This window comes from Physeter macrocephalus, chromosome 5, assembly GCF_002837175.3.
Source record: "Physeter macrocephalus isolate SW-GA chromosome 5, ASM283717v5, whole genome shotgun sequence".
NCBI lineage: Eukaryota > Metazoa > Chordata > Mammalia > Artiodactyla > Physeteridae > Physeter > Physeter macrocephalus.
Window position 1 is genome coordinate 14,269,475 of NC_041218.1, and position 21,276 is coordinate 14,290,750.

General features: G+C 40.8%; 1 protein-coding gene across 1 annotated transcript in view; it reads left to right on the forward strand.

Annotated features, from left to right (window-relative positions):
* The window catches only part of PARP12 (poly(ADP-ribose) polymerase family member 12), a 29,493-nt gene that overhangs the window by 5,658 nt on the left and 2,559 nt on the right, over positions 1–21,276 (forward strand). Inside the window, exons 3-6 of the mRNA XM_028490305.1 lie at positions 1,354–1,654; positions 3,986–4,084; positions 9,436–9,559; positions 19,934–20,149. Of these exons, the coding sequence (XP_028346106.1) occupies positions 1,354–1,654; positions 3,986–4,084; positions 9,436–9,559; positions 19,934–20,149 (740 nt within the window). The remainder of the gene's footprint in view (positions 1–1,353; positions 1,655–3,985; positions 4,085–9,435; positions 9,560–19,933; positions 20,150–21,276) is intronic.

Genomic DNA, 21,276 nt, shown 5'->3' on the forward strand with positions numbered 1-21,276 from the left:
CACAGCGTGTAAGTTGGCACGACCCGGGCTTAGGGGGAGGGGAGAGAGAAACGAGGAGGTGGAGGCTCAGCCATACAGCCACCTGTGTCGTAGGCAGGAGGTGGGGCGAGGTTGGTGTTGGGAGGGTAGGCATTAACGTTTTGGAGTGATCACCTTGTTAGTGGTATGAGAACTGAATCAGCAGGTGACCGGCCTGGAATGCGTAGCCTCTGTCTCCTGGGGTGTGTGGGGTGCTTCAGGACACAGTGCCAGCACATGGGGGCTGTGACCAAAAGCTCGGATCCAGGGCGGCTTTCCTGCCAGGTCCGCTGCTCTCAGGCTAGCCCTCTTATCAGTTGACCATTTGGGGGCTGCCACCATGAGCTGAGCACCCACTGTGTTCCAGGCATTGTATTAGCCATTTGGTATATTTCTTATTTCTCACAATAGCCCAGCAATGTAGGTGGCATTATTCCCATTTGGGGGATTAAAAAACGGAATCTCAGAGCTGGTGAGTGGCCTGCCCAAGGTCAGACAGCTTGTAAGTGGCAGGATCAAGGTTAGGGCCCAACTCCCTGTGATCTTTTCCCTCGGGGCTTCCATTTCCAGAAGGGACCCCCTGCTGATCTGGGCCTGGGTTCTGTAGCCCTTTGTTTAGTGTAATGCCTGTGAGTTGAGTGGGTGGGCCCTTGGTGGTCTCTGGTTTAGTTCCCATCTCCAAGAACGTGGAATGTAGAGGAAAAGGAACAGTTGATTCAAGTTCAAGCCCCACCTTACCAACAACCCAGTCCAGCAGGTACTGTATGTGCCAGGTGTGTTAGACAGCTGTGTGACCCAGGGCAAGCCTGTTAACTTCTCTGAGTCTCATTTTGCACTTGGGAAATGAAAGGGCTGTATTTGGCTTTCTTGAAGATACTTTAAACCCTCAGAGCCTCTTTGACCTAGAATTGGAGAAAAAAAGTGTTGGGAGAAACTGGGCCCTGGGTTAGAGAGAGTTGGTGAATCAGTGGGGGTGGGGGGTAGGTAGCGTGTAAGGTTAGTAGTGTAAGGTTTGCTGTGTGAGTTACATTAAAATGTTGTCTCATGTGAAGGGAGCAGCTCTGATCAGCTGGATGTTCTTTGGATTTTCCCGGTGGAGGGACTTGTTCTGAGCAGTCCGCTGTCCTCTCCGGTCCCATTTACCAAGGGCATGTGGTAGTGGCGTCCATCTAGAGTGAGGGGTGTTCACAGAGCTGTGCGACCAGTGTCGCGACGGGATTGCAGCCTTGGCTAGGTCTCTGGAGGAACCTCTTCCTCTAGTAGGCGGCTCAGTAAGGAGGTGGTGTTGTGTGAGGCCTTTCTAAGCTGCTGTCGTTTTTCCTTCTCTGTTAACAGATCTGCCTTCATTACAACAAAGGACATGGACCCTACGGCTCTTGTTCCTTTAAAAAGCAATGTGTCAAACTCCACATCTGCCAGTATTTTTCACAGGGTGAATGCAAGTTTGGCACTGGCTGTAAGAGATCCCATGATTTCTCCAATTCTGAGAACCTGGAAAAACTGGGGAAGTTGGGCATGAGGTCAGAGCTGGTGGGCAGGCTGCCTTCCATTTACAGAAATGCTCATGACATCAAGAATAAGAGCTCTCCCTCCATCAGAGTGCCGCCTCCTCCCTCTTGGTCACAGGGGACTTCCGGTAAGGCTCTGGGCTGGGGCTCCTGGATGCCAGCTGACCCCTAAATGGCATGTGTGACTTTGGGCAGGTCTGTGCTGCTTCTAGTAAAATGCAGTTGGCCGTCCCTTCTTAGCCAGTGGGGATTGTGAAGATGAACTGAAATCAGAGCTGTGAACGAGCAAGACATTCTAAACAAATGCCGACTGGTGTCGAGGGTGGGTGAATTCTCTCCGGGCCTCATCTGCACAGAGATGGGAGATGCTGCTTCTCCCTACCCAGTCTTCCCTCTGCCCCCCTGGAGAGCTTGTTTTCCAGTGAGGGACCCCAGAGTTAATGCCGTGCTGTACAACTCTGGGGCCATCCTTTGCGTTGCATTCTGTTTAGATATATTTTTTTTAATGAGTGAATGAAGGATATTTTATTTACTTATTTTTGAATGAAGCATATTTTAATTTCAGCTCTCTTCTTGACATGAATGGATTTTTTTCGTCACTGCAGATTGACTTTGTTCACTGCTCATCTCTAGACGGTGCCGACCACAGTGGACACTGAGACATTTGTTGAATGGATGAATCTGTCAGGACACTTAAAAAAAATTTTTTTTTGAGAAATATCAGGCTTAGTGACAGGCAAATGGGAGAATTTTGAGCAGAGATGGTTTATTTAATAAGCATTCCTTGAGTACCTGTTGGTTGGGACATGAATACCATGGTCCCTCAGGGAGGCTGTGATGCCTTGGTGTCCTTTGGATTTTCACAGTATCTGCTGTTGGCTGGCCATTCTGATGATCCATTTTTCTCATTCAACAAATTTGAGTCCTGGCCATGTGCTGGCCACTATCCTGGGCCCTGGTTATACCTTGGTGACTGTGAGCCATGGCTCCCCCCCACTTGTTAGCTGTAGTGATAATCTAGGATTTTTAATAGAACACTTCCTAAAATACCAGTGCCAGGATGACCAGCAAACAAACTTATCACTCTAATTTTACCTGATTTTTATATTTGAAAGTTGTCCTCGTCATATGTTTTTTCTTTGCATTTTCTTCAATTATTTTTGGTTAGATTCTTTCAACAGTAGGAAGCCTAGAAGCAAACAGGTTTTGCTTTAAATAGTTTGTTAAAAGTGTCAATTGGATTATGGCCTTGTTAGAAAGGGAGGGGAGGATACCTGCCTGGGGGGAGAGGGAGGCCAGCTCTAAGGCTCCACAGGTGTGGGTTTTAAGGTGCAGCCTTTGGCTGTCTGAGGGGCCTATAAAACAAGGGAAGATGAATAACAAAATAGGGAGGGTTTGCTAATGAGTTTTGTATGCTTATAGGGTGGCAGTTGGGGCCCACCAAAATGTAATTATTAGGTAATGGCTCATTGAAGCACTCCTAGTAAAGGTAAACTTTGAGAGCACTTGCATGCTCTTGTTATATTACAATATTTTTTAAAAAATTATTTTTATTTATTTTTGGATGCATTGGGTCTTCATTACGGTGTGTGAGCTTCTCATTACGGTGGCATCTCTTGTTGCGGAGCACGGGCTCTAGGCACACGGGCTTCAGTAGTTGTGGCTTGCGGGCTCAGTAGTTGTGGCTTGCGGGCCCTAGAGCTCAGGCTCAGTAGTTGTGGCGCATGGGCTTAGTTGCTCTGCGGCATGTGGGATCTTCCTGGACCAGGGCTCGAGCCCATGTCCTCCGCATTGGCAGGCAGATTCTTAACCACTGTGCCACCAGGGAAGTCTCTACAATTTTTATAATTAATCTAAATTAGGTTTCATTTTGAATTTTGGGCTTTCTGTTCATTGTTATTTTTTTCTTGGTATTGGCACCCGATTCTAATAGTTCGTTGACAAGTATTTGCTTTTGCAATCAAATCTAGTTTATAAAATGCAGCCTTCACTTGCTCTCTGGGCTCATCACATCCGTAGATACAGAAGGAAAATGTGTTGGTTAGTGGTTCCCCCCTATTAAAAAAGTGTCCCAGGTGCCACTGTTGAAGACTTCTGATTGAGTCAATCCGCGGTAGAGCCGGGCACTTCTGTTTTTAAACAGGTCTCCTAGTGAATTGGGTGCACAGCCAGAGTTGAGAGAAGACTCACCCCCAGCCCCCAACCATGACCTCCTGGATTTGGCAAGCAGCCCTGTGACCTTGGGCTCCCTGATTCCTCCCTAAAAAGCAGAGGGCCCACCTGTATGTCCAAGGGTGCTTTCATCCAGAACTTTATAAGATTTTGTGAGGTTGCCTTGCCCACTTTTGCCTCATGCAGAGGGATGAATGAATCCTTTTTTTTCTCTCCTTTGTACCTTGAACTACCCCAACCCCATGTCAGAAGCATCGGTGATACATCTTTGCAGTATTTCTTTGTAGAAAGAAGAGATGCACGGTCTGTGTCCCCAAACACTGCCAGCCAAGAGGAGAGTGATCAGATTTGCTTGTTCCATATCTGGAAACGTTGTAGCTTTCAAGGTGAGTCAGGGGAAACCCCTTCATCCACTTGTGGGCGGGATAACTGCTTCTGGTTCCCAGAGCTCTGCTCTGACACCACCCCTCGAGGTCCTCTCCCCCCCTCTGCCCCGCCCCCCGTCCAGAGAGGGTCAGGCCATCTTAATTGTGAGCTGGTGTCACTTCAGTGATTTTGTTAGGGAGTTGAGGGTGGTAGGAATTACATGAGTTTCTAAAAATCAAACTGTAGATGGGGAGCATGACTGTTTGGTTCATGCAGCAAATGAGTGTTAAGTGTTGCCCCTTGGTCAACGTAGCATGAGGTCACAGACCTGCAGAGACACTCGGATGCCCAGTCTAGTATCCCTTATGGAGGGAGGTTGTAGTCTCAGAGATACCTTAGAACCTAGGAACGCCCTCCCTCAGGAGGAGACACCTGTGTTCACTCTTGGGGGATGAGTATTTATTTAAGTTTGGGGTCTCTCTCCACATTCTCTCTTTTATCAGAAGTAGCAAATCTTGTTTTGGGCGTGGGTGTGGGTGTGAGACTGTATTTTCACTAAACCTTTGTTCTTGCTGCTGTCCTGGGCTTCGATTGAAGAAAGATTCCTTCTCAAATTTGGGGACTCCACTTTAAAAAAAAAAAAAAAAAAACACCAAAACTTCCTATTTTGTTTTCAGTCTTTAAAAACTACCCAAGCAATTCATGAATACTTTCACTTTGTAAAAGAGTGAAATGATACAGAGTAAAGCCTGAAGTCTTCCTTCAGCCTTCTCTGAAGGTAAACACGTGATGTGTGGTCATATTTGTTTCACATATTTTTCAACACATGGGAACATGCACATTATTTAACCTGCTTCTTTTACTTAATGGTGTGTCCTTGAGATTTTTTCTGCATTAGTATGTATGTGTATGTCTACTGGGATTTTAAAAACAACTGTGTAGTATTTGATTAGAGTGATTTTTTTTCCCTTGAGCATCTGAGTACACATGTGTATTTCCATAGATAGATTCCTGGAAATGGAATACTAGGTCAAGGAATACGTGATATATATACATATATGTGTGTATATATATATATATGTATGTGTGTGTGTGTGTACGTATATATGTATGTGTATGTATGTATGTATATATATAGTCTTAAAAATCAGCATTATTAGATATAATTTACATGCAATAAAATGCACCCATTTTAAGTATACCCTTTGAGTTTTGGTAAGTATGTTTGCCCATGTAACTATCACTATAATCTAGATACGGAACAGTTCTCTCATTCCAAAAATTCCCCTTATGCCTCTATACAGTCAATCCTCGCCCCCCCAGTTTCCCGACCCAAGGCAATCCCTGATCTACTTTTTGTTGATGTAGAGTAGATGTGCGTTTTCCAGAATTTTATGTAAATGTAATCATACAGCATAGATTCTGTTGCATGGATTAACTACAAGTTGTTTATCCATTTATATGTTGATGAACATTTGGGTTTCCAGTTTTTGGCTTTTATAAATAAAGCCTCTATCAATATTCAGGTACAAGTTTTCATGTGGATGTATGTCTTCCTCTCTTGGGTAAAGACCTAGAAGTGGAATGTCTGATCATATGATAAATGTGTGTTTAACATTATGAGATACAGCCAGACTGTCTTCCAAAGTGGATGTATTTCGCCTTCCCACCAGCAGTGTGTGAGCGTTTTGGTTGCTTTGCATCCTTGTTAACACTTGGTATTGTCAGTCCTATAAATTTTAGCCATCCTGGCAAATGAGTAATATCTCATTGTGGCTTTCATTTGCATTTCCCTGATGAGTAATGATATTTAACATTTATTTTCATGTGCCTATTGGCCATTTGTATATCTTCTGTGAAGTATCTGTTTAAATCTTTTGCATATTTTACAGACAGATAACAGTTTTGTTAAGATATTAAATATATTTCATATAGTATACAATTCACCCATTTAATAGTTTTTAATAGAGTTGTGCAACCATCATCGTGGTCAATATTAGAACATTTTCATCACCTCCAAAGAAATCCATAACCATTAGCAGTCACTACCCATTCTTTCCTCCCCCCAGCTCCTGGCATTTACATTATGTCTCTGGGTTTGCCTGGATATTTCATATACATGGAATCATACAATGTGTGCTCTTTTGTGACTGTTTGGCCCATTTTTTATTGGGTTGTTTGATCTCTCATTATTGACTTCTAGTAGTTTTGAATATTCTTTATTCATGTCTTTGTCAGATATAGGTATTGAAAATATATTCTCCCAGTCTGTGTCTTTCATGTTCATTTTTTTTTTTTTACAGTATCTTTGGAAGAATATGTTTATGTTGATGTCCATTTTAATATATTTTTTAATGGTTTATGTTTTTGTGCCCTAAAAATCTTTGTCTCTTCCAGGCCCAGGAAAATGTCTCTCCTATGGTTTTTTTTTTTTTTCCAGAAGTTTATAGGCTTAGCTTTTATGTTTAGGTCTGGTTGTTTCTCTTGATCTGTTTTCTCCAAAAATTATTTCCTTAGGGGTTGATTCTTCTATGTGAGTTAGCTGCCTGTCTGTGTTATTTTTCCTCGTGTGTTGGGTGGCTCTTGGTTGTGTGCCCATATTGGTATTCAAATCCCTGTGCCTACTGGTGGATGCCGATTCCGATTCCAGGCTTAATGGGGGAAGAGGCGGTAAGTCTTGCTTGGTTGGTTGCGGGGGCTGCTAGCGTATGTTCGATCGAAGGTCAGGGCGGGGGCTTTGATGGCTTTCTCACATGCTTCTCTCTCCAGCCCCTATATCCACACCCACGTGTTCCATGGGACAAAGAACAAGGTTGCTGGGCACAAGCAAGGCACTGATGGGGCACTTGCTCCACTGGGTCCTGATTCCTCTCAGTGCTCTTGTCCGGGTGTCTTTCTTCCTCCTTGTTACATCTGACTCTGAGTTTGTGAAGCCCCCAGCTCCTTCCTACTTCTGGGGTGGCTCTCTATTCTCCATGTATTTTTCTCTCTTTGTTGGTTTGGTTCTTACTGCTTCATATTTTTAGAAATTCTTTAGTAATTCTGGTCTTTTGATAGTACTTCTGTTTTCCAGTGCTTTTGGATTTCTTCTTCTCTGTGGTCTGTCATTTCAAGGGAAGTAGGGAGAAAGGGGATGTGGATGTGGGTACTTTGCCAATTTGATTTGGTTTCTGTGACTAACCTTCTAGAAAACCTAGACTTGGGAATGCAGCAGTGAGGTGGGGAACATTGGAAGAAGGGAGGGAAACTGAGAGAGGGGACAGAAGGACCAGGAAAGATGTAGTGGAGAAGGAGCTTTACACCCCCAGTGCTGAGCTAGGTCTCCGTTCTTGCCATCTTCATGGCTGCAGTGAGCTGCGTGGCATCCTCCTCCTCAGGGCACCTTCCGGCTTGTGAGCAGCATGGGCTCCATGCTCAGGTTGGATAAAGAGCTAGAAGCCTCAGGCCTCACAGTGCCTTTCCCTGGCCCCTATGTCCTTCCCAAGGAAGTGTCAGCTTGGAGAGGGGTGGGTGGTGCTCCTTCCCTGACAGGTGCCTTCTTAAGGGGAGAGCCTTTCTTCAGGTTGTCCAGGACTCACCTGTGCTGGGCTGTATAGATGAGCGACTGAACACTCATTCCTCATCATTTCCCTTAGTGCCCCTAAGGAGGAAACAGGAAATCTTATTTGGTCATGACCTCTGGACCACAGCTGTGGCCTTATCTATTCAGGTTGAGCCCCTGGTTATCACTTTATTGTCCACACCCCTGGTCAGGAGTCTAAGAGGGCTCCGTTTGGCCTGGTGTGAGCCATTCCTGCCCTAACTCTGGACAGGTCAGGACATCCTGACTCCCCAGTGGGGCTGTTTCCAGCCTGGTTGAACTTGGCAGAGATTTCCTTGGTTGGGGTCTCTCCTCCTGTTCTCTAAGCCCTGTCGGCCTGGCCCCAGGCCTGGTCTTCGACAAGCCCAGGCCATCTCCCCACTTCCTCCCCGGTCCCTGCCACCCCACTGATCCCTTGCAGAGTCTCTGGGAAAGAAGTGGCATTAAGACTTGCCTGAAAGACTGCGTATGATGTTAGAAAATTTTAATTTTTTTCAGCTGTCAAGTTAGGCATGCTTCATTGTTATTGTTTTGAAAGATGAATTAAAAATGTACAAAAGACAGTCAGTAAGAAATGTCTTGGTCACAACCCTTTCCCCCAGCACCCAGATTCCCTTCAGAAACAGTCATTATTACTAGTTCCTTGAATATTTTTCCATCAAGATTTTATACAAGCACAAGTGTGTATGTTTAGTCTTTGTTTTACACAGATGCACTCTATGAACGCTGTTTTGTATCTTTTTTCACTTAACTAGATGTTTAATTTTTTTGGACTATATATTTTTGTGGTTCAAAATTCAAAACAAATCTCTCCTCATGACTTCGTGCTTCGCCACCCAGTCCTCCCCCCCTCACAGCAAGGAATAATGTGTGCATATATGTGTATTTAGTCCGAGTATCGCTAATCTTATTTTTTCTATTCTTTTACCCAAATAGAGGCATTCCACACCTGTGTATCTTTCTACCTAATAGTATAAATCCTGCAGGTGTCAGTGTGAAGATTCCCATTGCTCTTCTTTCCTGTCTCTCTTTCCTCTCACAACATTCCTCCGTCAGGATGTACCAGAACCTCACAGTTTATAGAAAGGTAGAGGGAGGGTGTGGGCAGCGTTCCAGGTGAGCGGCCGTCATGAGCCAAGGCAAGGCGGGCAGGAGGTGCTAGGAGGTACAGGCCCCGGGAGCACACGGAAGGCACGGGGGAGGAGTTGGATGGAAACCGTAGACCCGGGCCGTGTGTGTAATGCCTTCGGGGGGTGGGGTGTGTTGAGGAGGGGTGAGTAACTTAGCAGCCAGAAAGATCAAGGTGGGCTGAAACCACACTGCTGACCCACCTGCTGTAGGACCTGCTGGGGTTGGGATGGCTCTGGTAGAGATGAACCTGCTACCTTTTCTGGTGTGACCACGCCCCATCCAAGTGTCACGTGTATAGCAGTAATGCACGACAGACTGCCCCTGCAGACATGGAGCCTTCGACCATCTCATGATCAGCTTCTTTACTCTCATGAGATGAAATTCATACATAATGTAACCCACCAACACACAGTTTTTAAAAAATCAGTTTAGTGTGTTTAATGTCCTGTTAACAAGGGAGACATGAAAGGAAAGTGTATATCCTAAAATGCATAGTATTTGGTATCTAAATGCTCAGGTATGACTGCATTAAAAAAGGCCCCCTCGTAGATTTCCAAAATGTTCCCAGGTCAGCAGGCAGCACCACACCCCTTGAGAACCGTGGGACTTGGCCAGGCTGTGTATTGCCAGTGTGCTCACTTCTTTATATTTTTATTTCAGATAGGTGCAGTAGAGTTCATTTCGATTTGCCATATCGATGGCAAGTCTTAGATGGAGGCAGGTGGAAGGATTTGCACAAAATGGAGCTTGTTGAAGAGGCATATAGCAATCCTGCAAGAGACGGGTATGAAATATGTCACTTGTGTCTGCTTTGTGCCTGGGCTTTTGTGTGTGGTACAGGAAGTTTAGACACAGTAGGGTTTAGTTTTGATGGGCTTCATACACACACACACACAGTAAGGAGGCGGGAAGCTCCGTGCGCGAAATTGGAAGTTGATGGTCATGCTGGTGGTTGGTGCCCTTGTTGCCCCATCTTCCTCTTTTTTCAGGGAGGAGCTATGGGGAGAGAAGGGGTGGGTACCAAGTAAGTTCTGAATTATTTGATGCTGGGATTGATCATTTAAATATATCCTCATTGATTAGTCCAGAAAAGCAAGAGGCAATCATTTGTGAAATTTTTAGCCTTTGTAAAGTCATACAGCTGAACCTACTGTTTATTGTTCAGCCTTTTTTATTTTCCTAAGTATGTCCTAGTATTTTCACTTAGTCAGTTGAGAGTAAATGGGGAAGTCCTGGGTAGCCTTACTTTCAAATGCCTATCATATCTTGGATTAAACTTGCTAAAATCTGTTGCCAAGAAGAGAATTTGAGCCCGTTTTTTTGAGTGGATAAAATAAATTTGTGCTTAGGGTGCAATTATGTGTAAATTGCTACTGGTAAAGCATGTGAAACAAATTATCCCCCTTCAGAATATTAAGTGGCTCATATAACCAGCTCTTATCTACGTCCCCCCCTTCTCTTTCTCTTCCTTTTTTTTTTTTTGAGGCTTTTTAAGTTAAAATTTATACTTGGTGACATGCACAGATATTAAGTATATAGTTCAGTGAGTTTTGAGGAAGGTACGTACGCTTGTGTAGCCAACGCTGTGATCCAGCTGTAGATCATTTTCATCACCCAGAAGGTCCCCTCCTACCTCCTTCCATTCAGTGCCCACCCTGTGAACCACCGCTGTTCCAACATCTGTCAGCACAGATCGTCTCTCCTGTCCTTGAACCTCATCTGAATGGAGCTGCTCTGGACTGTTGCCTGGAGGCTTCTCTCAGGGCTCTGTTCTTGAGGCTCCTCCCGGTCCACGTGTGCTCAGGCTTCCTTGGGGTAGGTGTTCGGGGGGTGTGCCTGCTGGGAGGTAGGCTGGTCCCTCCTCAGTTCTGCCAGGGGATGCCAGATTCTTTTCCACAGTGATTGTACTGCTTCCCACCCCCATTTAGCGGTCTGTGGTGACATGTCTCCCTCACATTTGGTGTAGTCTGACATCTGCGCTTTTCTAGTCGTCGGTGTAAAATAAGGTCTCCATTTTCATATCCCTGAGTCCTGGTGAGGGAAAGTGTCTCTTCACATGTTCAATGGCCATTTCTGCTTCTTCTGCTGTGAAATGTCTGTGCTTGTAGTTTGCCCATTTTGTTGAGGGGAAAGGTTGTGTTCTTCGTTAGTTAGTTTTGGAACTCTTCAAGTTTCTGGGTATTAAATGTGTGTTGAAAATAAATGAACTCCTGTCAGCTTATGATATCTATTAATGAAGAGAAGTATTTATCCATCCTTTCCTTTATAGTTTTAGACTTTTTTTCTTTTCTTTTTTTGGAGGTTTTATACCTTTTGTGTCGTAAGAAATCCTTCCTTATCCTGAGACCATAAAATATTTGTCCTGAATTTTCTTTAAAAATTTTTTAACATTTTAAGAACTGTATTAACCTCTCCTTGCGTGTGGTGAAGTGTAGGTTCAGTTTCATTCTTATGCAGATGAATTGCTAGTTTTTCCAAAGACCACTTTTTAAAAATATATTTAATTAAAACATTTAGAGTTTGGGATTGACATGTATACACTGTTATATTTAAGATAGATAACCAACAAGGACCTATTGTATAGCACAGGGAACTCTGCTCAATATTCTGTAGTAACCTAAAGGGGAAAAGAATTTGAAAAAGAATAGATACATGTATATGTATAATTGAATCACTTTGCTGTACACCTGAAACTAAGACATTGTTAATCAGCTATACTCCAATATAAAATAAAAAATTTTAAAGAAAGAAGTAAGACATTAAAAAAATAAAAATAAAATGTTAGGATAAAAAAAGTAAAAAAGAAGTATTCAAAAAGTAAATCAAAATGAGACAAATGAACCAAAATATATATGGGATAAAGGATAAACCACATAGAGAAGAAATATTCCAAGTGATTTGTTTAATACGTTGTAATTCAACTCTACATCTTTAGAAAGATATGTTCTTATGGACGAAAGAACAGCAAAAAAAAGAAGTCTTAAACTCTACTCAGCAAAAAAATAAAATTTAAAAATTGTGATTAAAATAGACATAACATAAAATTTACCATCTTAACCATTTTTAAGTGTAAGGTTCAGTGGCATTAAATACGTTCACATTGTTGTGCAGCCATCTCTACCATTCATTTCCAGAAGTCAGTCGATTTTTAAACCCACCAAAGCTGAGCCAGATTTGGCAAAATGTGAATACATTTTATAGCTTAATTTCAGACTTAGATGCTAAGTACTACTACTTTTGTAAGTAGACCATCTTTTTTGCACCTGTTTTCAATTCTGTGTCAGGTGTTGAGTTAGCAAATACACACCCGTCTGTTTCTGGCCTCTTCTGTTTCATTGGTCTGTGTGTCTCTGTGTCAACATCACACTGTCTCATGTAGAAGAGCTTTACAGTACGTTTAGGCATGTGATAAGGCAAATTCCCCATCTTATTTTTCCTCAAATTGTCTTGCCTCTTGGTCTTTTGCTCCTCTTTATAAATTTTAAAATCTGCCTGTTGGTTTTTCACAAAAACTCTGTTGTGATTTTTTTTTAACTTGAAATTGCATTGTCTATTATCAGTTTGGGGAGAACTGACATCATAATGATGCCAAGACTTTCTATTCATATACGTGATAGCATCTCATTTAAACGTGCTTTAATATTTTTCAGTAATTCTCTGATTTTCTCCATTAAGGTCTTGTATATCTTTTGTTAGATTTTTTTTTCTTTAGGGATTTATTAGTTTCTTCATTTCCTTTTTCAAAAAAAAATTTCTCCAGTTTTTTTGAGAGATAATTGACATACAACACTGTAGAAGTTTAAGGTGTAGAGCATGATGACTTGACACAAGTATATATTGCCAAGTGATTACTGCAGTAGGTTTCGTTAACATCCATCACCACATATAGTTACCCCTACCCATTTTTTTCTTGTGATGAGAATTTTTAATATTTATTCTCTTAGCAACTTTCAAATTACCATACAGCATCATTAACTATAGTTAATCATGTTGTGCATTACATCCCTAGTTACATGTTTTTGTATTTTCTCCCTGCTGGTGTGTAGAAATGCAGTTGACTTTTCTATCTTCTATCCTGCAACTTTACTAAAGTATCTTAACTCAGAATCTACTGATAATTTATTTGAATTATCTTTATAGTTATCTATATGTTCTAGATATCTGTATAGAAATTAATATCTGTGAATAGCAGTTTGTTTTTCCTTTTCAATTCTTACACATTTTATTTCTTTTTATTGTCTTATTATAGTGGCTAAGATCTCCTGTACCGTGCTGAATAGAAGTGGTGATAGCTGGAAGATTATTCTTTTCTTCTTTTTTTCCTAATTTTAAAAGGAGTAATTTTAAAATGTTTTTCCTTAAGCATGTGTGAATGTTTGGAACCTTTGGCATTGCTAATCAATTCTAGTTTTATTCCTCGTATGCCAGGAGTTGTTTTTTTTTTTTAATTGTGTATGGAAATTGATTTTATTGAGTGCTATTTCTATGTTAATTAAGAGCCAATGTTTTGTTTTCCTTTACTTGTTAACACAGTGATTTACTTTAATTTTCTAATGTTAAGTCCATTGCATTCCCAGACCTAAGTCATACGTAGCCTCTGTACACATGCACATATGCACACGATGGTGAACTTCGTATTGTCAGTATTTGGTCTAAGATTTTTGCATTTATGTTTGAAAAAGATTGGTCTATAATTGTTTCATATTGTCTTTGCCTGTTTTTTTTAATTGAAGTATAGTTAATGTACAATATTATATAAGTTACAGGTGTACAGTATAAATGATGCCTGGTTTTTATATTATGAAATTCCTAGCCTCATAAAAATGAGATTGGGATGGATTCTTTTCCTATCCTGAAAAAATCCTGTGAAATTTGAATTATTTTTTTCCTGAATGATCATGTGTCTAAAAGTTTCTGTGCCTGATGTTTAATTTCTGAGAAGATTTTAAACTACTGACCCAATTTCTTAATAATTGTTTTAGGACCAGTTAGGTTTTCTGTTTTTCCTTGAGTCAACTTGGTAAGTTGATATTTTTTCATAAAGTTACTTGTAATATCCCTTTTAGTGTCTATACCATCTTTAATTTTGTGCCCTTTTACAGTTCTAATCTTTTTTCTCTCCCTCCCTTTTTTCTTGATCAATCTTGCAGAGATTTATTAATTTTACTAATTTTTTTTTTTAGAGGAACAAACTTTTCTCCTTTTTTGATCTCATAGATTAGATGACCCATGATTTATTTCTAAGTGTATTTTAAAATTAGTTTTTAAATTTAAATTCAAATGGATTGCATTGTGGTCAGGCTATATAATAGATTCTTCGAATTTTGTTGAGGCTTGCTTTATGGGTGTAGTACGTGGTTAATTTTGGTAAAATTCTGTGTATGCAGAGTCTTTTGGATGTGGTGTTAGATGAAGTGTGTTAATTGTGTGGTTCTAATCTTCTTTATCCTTATTGATTTCTTTGTCTGCTTCCTGTATCAGTTACTCAGAAAGGTATGTTAGCATTCCCTATGAATTTGTTGGTTCTCCTTGTAATTCCATCAATTTTTATTTTATATATTTAAAAACTATTATGAAATATATAGAAGTTTAAAACTTTTATCTTCCTGTTAAATTGAGCCTGTTAGTAATAGAAAGTGGATGCTTTTTATTTCTAGTAATGCTTTTATGCCTTAAGTCTGTTTCGTTTGATATTAATATAACTATGCCAGCTTTTTTTTTTAGCTACTGTTCACTATTTTACTTTCAAGCTCTTTTGTTTACATTTTAGTTATATTTCCTGTAAACATTTTAGAACTGGTTATTTTTTCAGTATGACAATCTTTCTCTTTTAATCAAAAGTTATTTATTGTGGTTTATCCATTTGTTGTGATTACCTATACATTTGAATTTATTTATTCTACTGTCTGTTTTGGTTTTTGATATTTGACCTGCTTTTTCTATTTTTCTTTTCTCTTTTTGATCTTCTCTTAGATGTTTCCACATTTGATTTTTTTTCCCCCTCACCTAATTTGGAAGTTACATAGTGAATTTCTGTTCTTTTAGTGATTACCCTGGAAAACAGACCCTGTAACTTAATATACCTTAGTTTAACAACTTAAGCTAATCAATACCTTTTATCATTCTCCTGAACAATAAAAGAATCTTGAACACTTGAATTCTGACTAGTTCCATTCAGACTTATATACTGCTTGTGTGAATTTGGGGAAAGTACTTAGCCGTCCTGTGCCTCAGTTTCTGCATATGTCAAGTAGATAAAAATAATAGTTCCTATATCAAAACGTTATTTTGAGAATTTAAAGAATTAATGTGTGTAAAACACTCAGAACAATGCCAGGCATGTAAGATGTGCTGTGTAAATATTGCTTCTATTATTTTCTTAATCCCAGAAGTTAGAAATTAGCGTTGTTTTATACAGTCAATATTTGTTTAAATTTAAACGTTTACCATTTTGATTTTTTAATGTTTTTTTAAAATAAATATTTATTTCATATTGAAGTATAGTTTTTTTTTTTTTTTCTTTTTTTGGCTTCGCCACACAGCTTGCAGGATCTCAGTTCCCTGACCAGGGATTAAACGTGGGCCACAGCAGTGAAAGCCCAGAATCCTAACCACTAGGCCACCAGGGAACTCCCCGAAGTATAGTTGATTTACAATGTTGTGCTAATGTCTGTTGTACAGCATAGTGATTCAGTTATACATATATATACATGTTTTTAAATATTCTTTTCCATTATGGTTTATCATAGAATATTGAATATAGTTTTCTGTGCTATACAGTAGGACTTTGTTGTTTATCCATTCTATATATAAACGCTTACATCTGCCAAACCCAACCTCCCACTCCATCCCTCCCCCAGCCCCCTCCCCCTTGGCACCGACCAGTCTGTCTCTATGTCCGTGTTTCTGTTTCTGTTTCATAGATAGGTTCATTTGTGTCATGTTTTAGATTCCACATATAAGTGATATTATATGGTATTTGTCTTTCTGACTTATTTCACTTAGGATGATAATTCTAGTTGCATCCACGTTGCTGCAAATGACATTATTTTGTTCTTTTTTATGGCTGAGTAATATTCCATTGTATATATGTACCATATCTTTTTTATCCATTCATCTGTGGATGGACATTTAGGTTTACCATTTTGTTTTTGCACACAATTCCTTTGTTCATATGTTTCCGTGAGGATCATTTTCCTTTGAGTTCATCTTCTAGAAGTTAGTTTAGTGAGAGTCTAGGGGCAGATGTATTTTTTGTTTGTCTGAAAGTGTTTTTATTTCATCTTCATTCTTGAAAGATAGTTTTATTGGGTATTTTCTCTCAGTTCTCCAAAGATTATTCCATTGTTTTCTGCTTCCATTGCTTCTATTTAGAAGTTAGCTGTCAGTATAAATGTGTTAGTTTTTTTGGGCTACCATAACAGATTGCCACAAACTTGGTGACTTAAGACAACATGAATTTATTGTCATAGTTCTGGAGGCTGGAAGTCCAAAGTCAGGGTGTCAGCAGGGCCATGCTCTGTCTGAAGACTCCAGGGGAAGATCCTTCCTTGCTTCTTCCTAGCTCCTGGTGGTTGTTAGCAGTCCTTGGTGTTCTTGGCATTCCTTGGTTTATAGCTGCATTACTGTAATCTCTACCTTTGTTGTCTCATGGCTTTCTCCCATGTGTCTCTGTGTCCAAATTTCCTTCTTCTTATAAGGACAGCAGTCATTGAATTAGGGCTCAAGCTAATTGAGTATGACCTCATCATAACTTGATTACATCTGTGAAGACCGTATTTCCAAATTTACAGGTACCAAGAGTTAGGACTCGAATATATCTTTGTAAGGACACAGTTCAACCCATCATGGTAGGTAATCTCTTTTTTTCTCTCTGACTACTTTAAATATCTCGTCATTCTTTGGTGCTACAGTTTCACTAAAATCTGTCTGTGTGGATTTATTTTTATTTAATCTACTTATAATTTGTTGTGCTTTCTGAGTGGCAGGCTTTATGTTTAATCAATTCTGGAAACTCCTCAGGCATGATCTCTTCAAGTATTGCTTCTCTGAACTTCTGATTAGACATATGTTAAGATCTTCTTACTTTATCTTTTATGTCTTTTAACTTCTCTCATTCTCTCTGCTGTATGCAGGGGAATTGCTTCACTTGTTCACACAGTTCACTAGTTCAGCCTGTCTGAGTTGCAATGTGTCCTATCTATTGTGGTTTAAAATTTTTAATTATTAGATTATTTAATTCTAAAGGTTCTGTTTTTTCCTTCAAATTTATCTGGTTAATTCTTTTTTTAAATATAAATTTATTTATTTGTTTGTTTTTATTTCTGGCTGTGTTGGGTCATCCTTGCTGTGTGTAGGCTTTCTCTAGTTGCGGCGAATGGGAGCTACTCTTTGTTGCAGTGCACAGGCTTCTCATTGTAGTGGCTTCTCTTGTTGCGGAGCATGGGCTCTAGGTGCATGGGCTTCAGTAGTTGTGGCACGTGGCTCAGTAGTTGTGGCTTGTGGGCTGTTGAGCGCAGGCTCAGTAGTTGTGGCACACGGGCTTAGTTGCTCCGTGGCATGTGGGATCTCCCGGGGCCAGGGCTCAAACCCGTGTCCCTTGCATTGGCAGACAGATTCCCATCCTCTGTGCCACCAGGGAAGCCCTACCTGGTTAATTCTTATAGTTTATTTTATTTATTTTTATAACATCTTTATTGGATCATTGCTTTACAATGGTATGTTAGTTTCTGCTTTATAACAAAGTGAATCAGCTATACATATACATATATCCCCATATCCCCTCCCTCTTGCATCTCTCTCCCACCCTCCCTATCCCACCCCTCTAGGTGGTCACACAGCACCGAGCTGATCTCCCTGTGCTATGCGGCTGCTTTCCACTATCTGTCTATTTTACATTTGGTAGTATATGCCACTCTCTTAATTCGTCTCAGCTTACCCTTCCCCCTCCCCATGTCCTCAAGTCCATTCTCTACGTCTGCGTCTTTATTCCTGTCCTGCCCCTAGGTTCTTTAGAACCATTAAAAATTTTTTTTTGTTTTTAGATTCCATATATATGTGTTAGCATACAGTATTTGTTTTAGGTTGCTTCCATGCCCTGGCTATCGTAAATAGAGCTGCAGTGAACATTGTGGTACATGTCTCAGAATTTTGGTTTTCTCTGGGTATGTGCCCAGTAGTGGGATTGCTGGGTCATATAATAGTTCTATTTGTAGTTTTTTAAGGAACCTCCATACTGTTCTCCATAGTGGCTGTATCAATTTACATTCCCACCAACAGTGCAAGAGGGTTCGCTTTTCTCTACACCCTCTCCAGCATATATTGTTTGTAGATTTTTTGATGATGGCCCTTCTGACTGGTGTGAGGTGATACTCATTGTCGTTTTGATTTGCATTTCTCTAATGATTAATGATGTTGAGCATTCTTTCATGTGTTTGTTGGCGATCTGTATATCTTCTTTGGAGAAATGTCTATTTAGTTCTTCTGCCCATTTTTGGATTGGGTTGTTTGTTTTTTTGTTATTGAGCTGCATGTGTTGCTTATAAATTTTGGATATTAATCCTTTGTCAGTTGCTTCATTTGCAAATATTACTCCCTTTCTGAGGGTTGTCTTTTTGTCTTGTTTATGGTTTCCTTTGCTGTGCAAAAGCTTTTAAGTTTCATTCGGTCTCATTTGTTTATTTTTGTTTTTATTTCCATTTCTCTAGGAGATGGGTCAAAAAGGATCTTGCTGTGATTTATGTCATAGAGTGTTCTGCCTATGTTTTCCTCTAAGAGTTTGATAGTGTCTGGCCTTACATTTAGGTCTTTAATCCATTTTGAGTTTATTTTTGTGTATAGTGTTAGGGAGTGTTCTAATTTCATTCTTTTACATGTAGCTGTCCAGTTTCTTACAGTTTCCTTATCCTTACTCATACTTTTGATACTCAATTTAACTTTCAAAAACACTTCATGCATATTGCATATTTATATCCAAGAACTCTAATGTTTGTTGTCTTTGGTGGACTGATTGTTTTTGCTGGGTTTTGCTCATGGTTCTTGTTTCTGATTTATTTGATTGTAAGCCCATGTTTGCTGAAACTTTACCTATGGAAATTCTTTTGAGGCCTGAGTTGAAGGTGAATTCCTTCCAGAGGGGATTTGTGTTTGCTTCTCTGGGAACTGCCACAGTGAGTCTTTCAAGTTAATTCTCACGCAGGAAGTGTGAACTAACTTAACTTTTGTGAGGCCTGAGTGGTTTATGAGTTCTCAGTGGAAGTTTTCTTCCTTTCCATCCAAAACCAACACTGACACAGGCAAATTTCCTTGCTGACTTTCTTTGCAAAGCAGATTCCTTTCCTGGCCTCCCTTCACTAAGGATATGTAGTCTTTTAGGATCATGGTTTTATGCAGAAGTATCCCTTCGGAGATTTGACCGCTGACCATATTCAGATCTTACATTTGCTTTCTGTTTCCTCATTGCTGCTAAAAATAGGGCTTTTTGTCGTTACTCACTGACACTGCCCTTGGACAGCCACTGGCTTTAGTCCTCATTCATCTGTCTGGTTCCAGACCTTCCCTTTGCTCTTGGGGCACTTCAGCATTTGGAAAGGGAGTAGATCCTTGTGGCTCAGAGTACAGGCTGTTCTGCCAAACTGCTTGACTTAAACCCCAGCTCTGCCATCTATTAGCTGTTTGACCTTGGACAGGTTTCTGAACCTTCCTGGCTTCTGTTTTCATATCTGTGAAATGGGGATAAGTTGCAACTTCAGTGTTATGAAGACTTAATCCCTTAATATGTACAAAGCACTTCGTACAGGGGCTGGCCCACCCCACGCATTCAGTGTATGTTAACTATTTTTGGCTTCTGAGGATTTCTGTTTCTTGCCATCTCAGCAGTGCATTTTAAAAAAGAATATTTTAATCAGTGTTTTCTGTGTAGTGAAAGGAATGTCATGATAACAGATTTTCCATATTACTGTGATTTTATTATTTTCACACAGCAAAATGGATCTTAAAAAGCAAGTCCCGCATCCCACCCCAACACATTGTTGTAAATGTTCAGGTCACATGTATGTTCACATCTTCCAGCTGAGTATCTAGAAGACCATGGGGGAGCTGAGTATCTGAGTCCATGTGGCTGGTGGGTTTTCAGTTTACTTCTCATGTTCTTTTGTAGGATCACGTGCACCAAGTCAGCCAGTAGCTTTCTCACTGGTTTTCTGAGCTTTAACTCCATGACGGTAGGTGCCACCCGGGCTCGCCGCCTCTCCACGGCCTCCTCGGTCACCAAACCTCCACACTTTATCCTCACCACTGACTGGGTTTGGTACTGGAACGATGAATTTGGCTTTTGGCAGGAGTATGGAAGACAAGTAAGTGTCACGGAAAGAGGGTGAGTGTTCCTTCCTGAGGGTCCATGATGGGGGAGCCTTTCCAAACATGGGCACAAGGATTGCTCTGGGGAGCCCTTGACAGAGCCAGAGATCCCCAGGTCCCCTTGTGACGCGCTTGCTTTGAGGGAATTACGGCAAAACGGGATAATTTAGAGTTCATTTGTATGAGGTTCCATCTTTGAACAATTAGCTATCTGTTCGTTCATTAGGACTGAATGACTTTAGTTGTAGTGAGATCACATGTCGTTAAATGGGGTAGAAAGATGCCTCTCTTACTGTTGAGCAGGTAACTCCAGAGCAACTGCCTGTGTGTGCTGGAGTGTTTGTGTAGCTGTGGAATAAAGTTGAAGGCTTTTCAAAGCTAGCTTTCTGCCTTATCTGCAGCAGCAACTTTACAGAAGGTGGGCAAGTATACGAAAATTGACTGATTTCAGCTATTGATTTGGTATCTGTGTCGAATAATTGCTGCTGTCAATTATTCAAAGATGTTCGTGGATGAATCAGATTACAGGGAGCCCCCTGGTTACCTGTAGAGTTATAAGTATAGGGAGGTCACCATTTCTATAGTGACACCTTCTCCCAAATGAAAATTGGGATAGGTGGTCTAATAGACATTTGTATTTTTCTGGGTTGTAAGATTCTATAGTAAGGCTTTAGTTTCTACTGCACTTGGGATATCTTTTTCTCTGGGACTTGGTAATGTGAGCTTCATGGGAGCTTTTGCCACTGGTGTGCCCCCCTGCTGAGGATGATGCCTGCACCTGGCAGATCCTCAGGAGATAGACTGGCCAGTTGAAGGACAGAGGTGTTGCTGCCCGTGCCCGCTGGCCAGCTGGCCATGGTCACTCTCAGGAGATGGCTTGCGCCCTCATTCTTCCCCTCCACTTCTTTCAGTGCCAGCCTTCCCGCTTCACTGCTCTGTCCGTCCTCTTCCCCACCCTTCTCCCTCTCTGAGTATCCTGGGGTTCCTTCTGTCTTCCCTGGATTTGTCCAGGGAGGCTCTCCAGCACTGCTCTGGGTTTGGTCAGGAGGGGAGGGCAGAGGCCAAGCCTGGCATTGAGCGGGAGAGATGATGATGAATGGAGCTCACCCGGAGACGTCATGGAGGAACACACAGCAGGCAGGA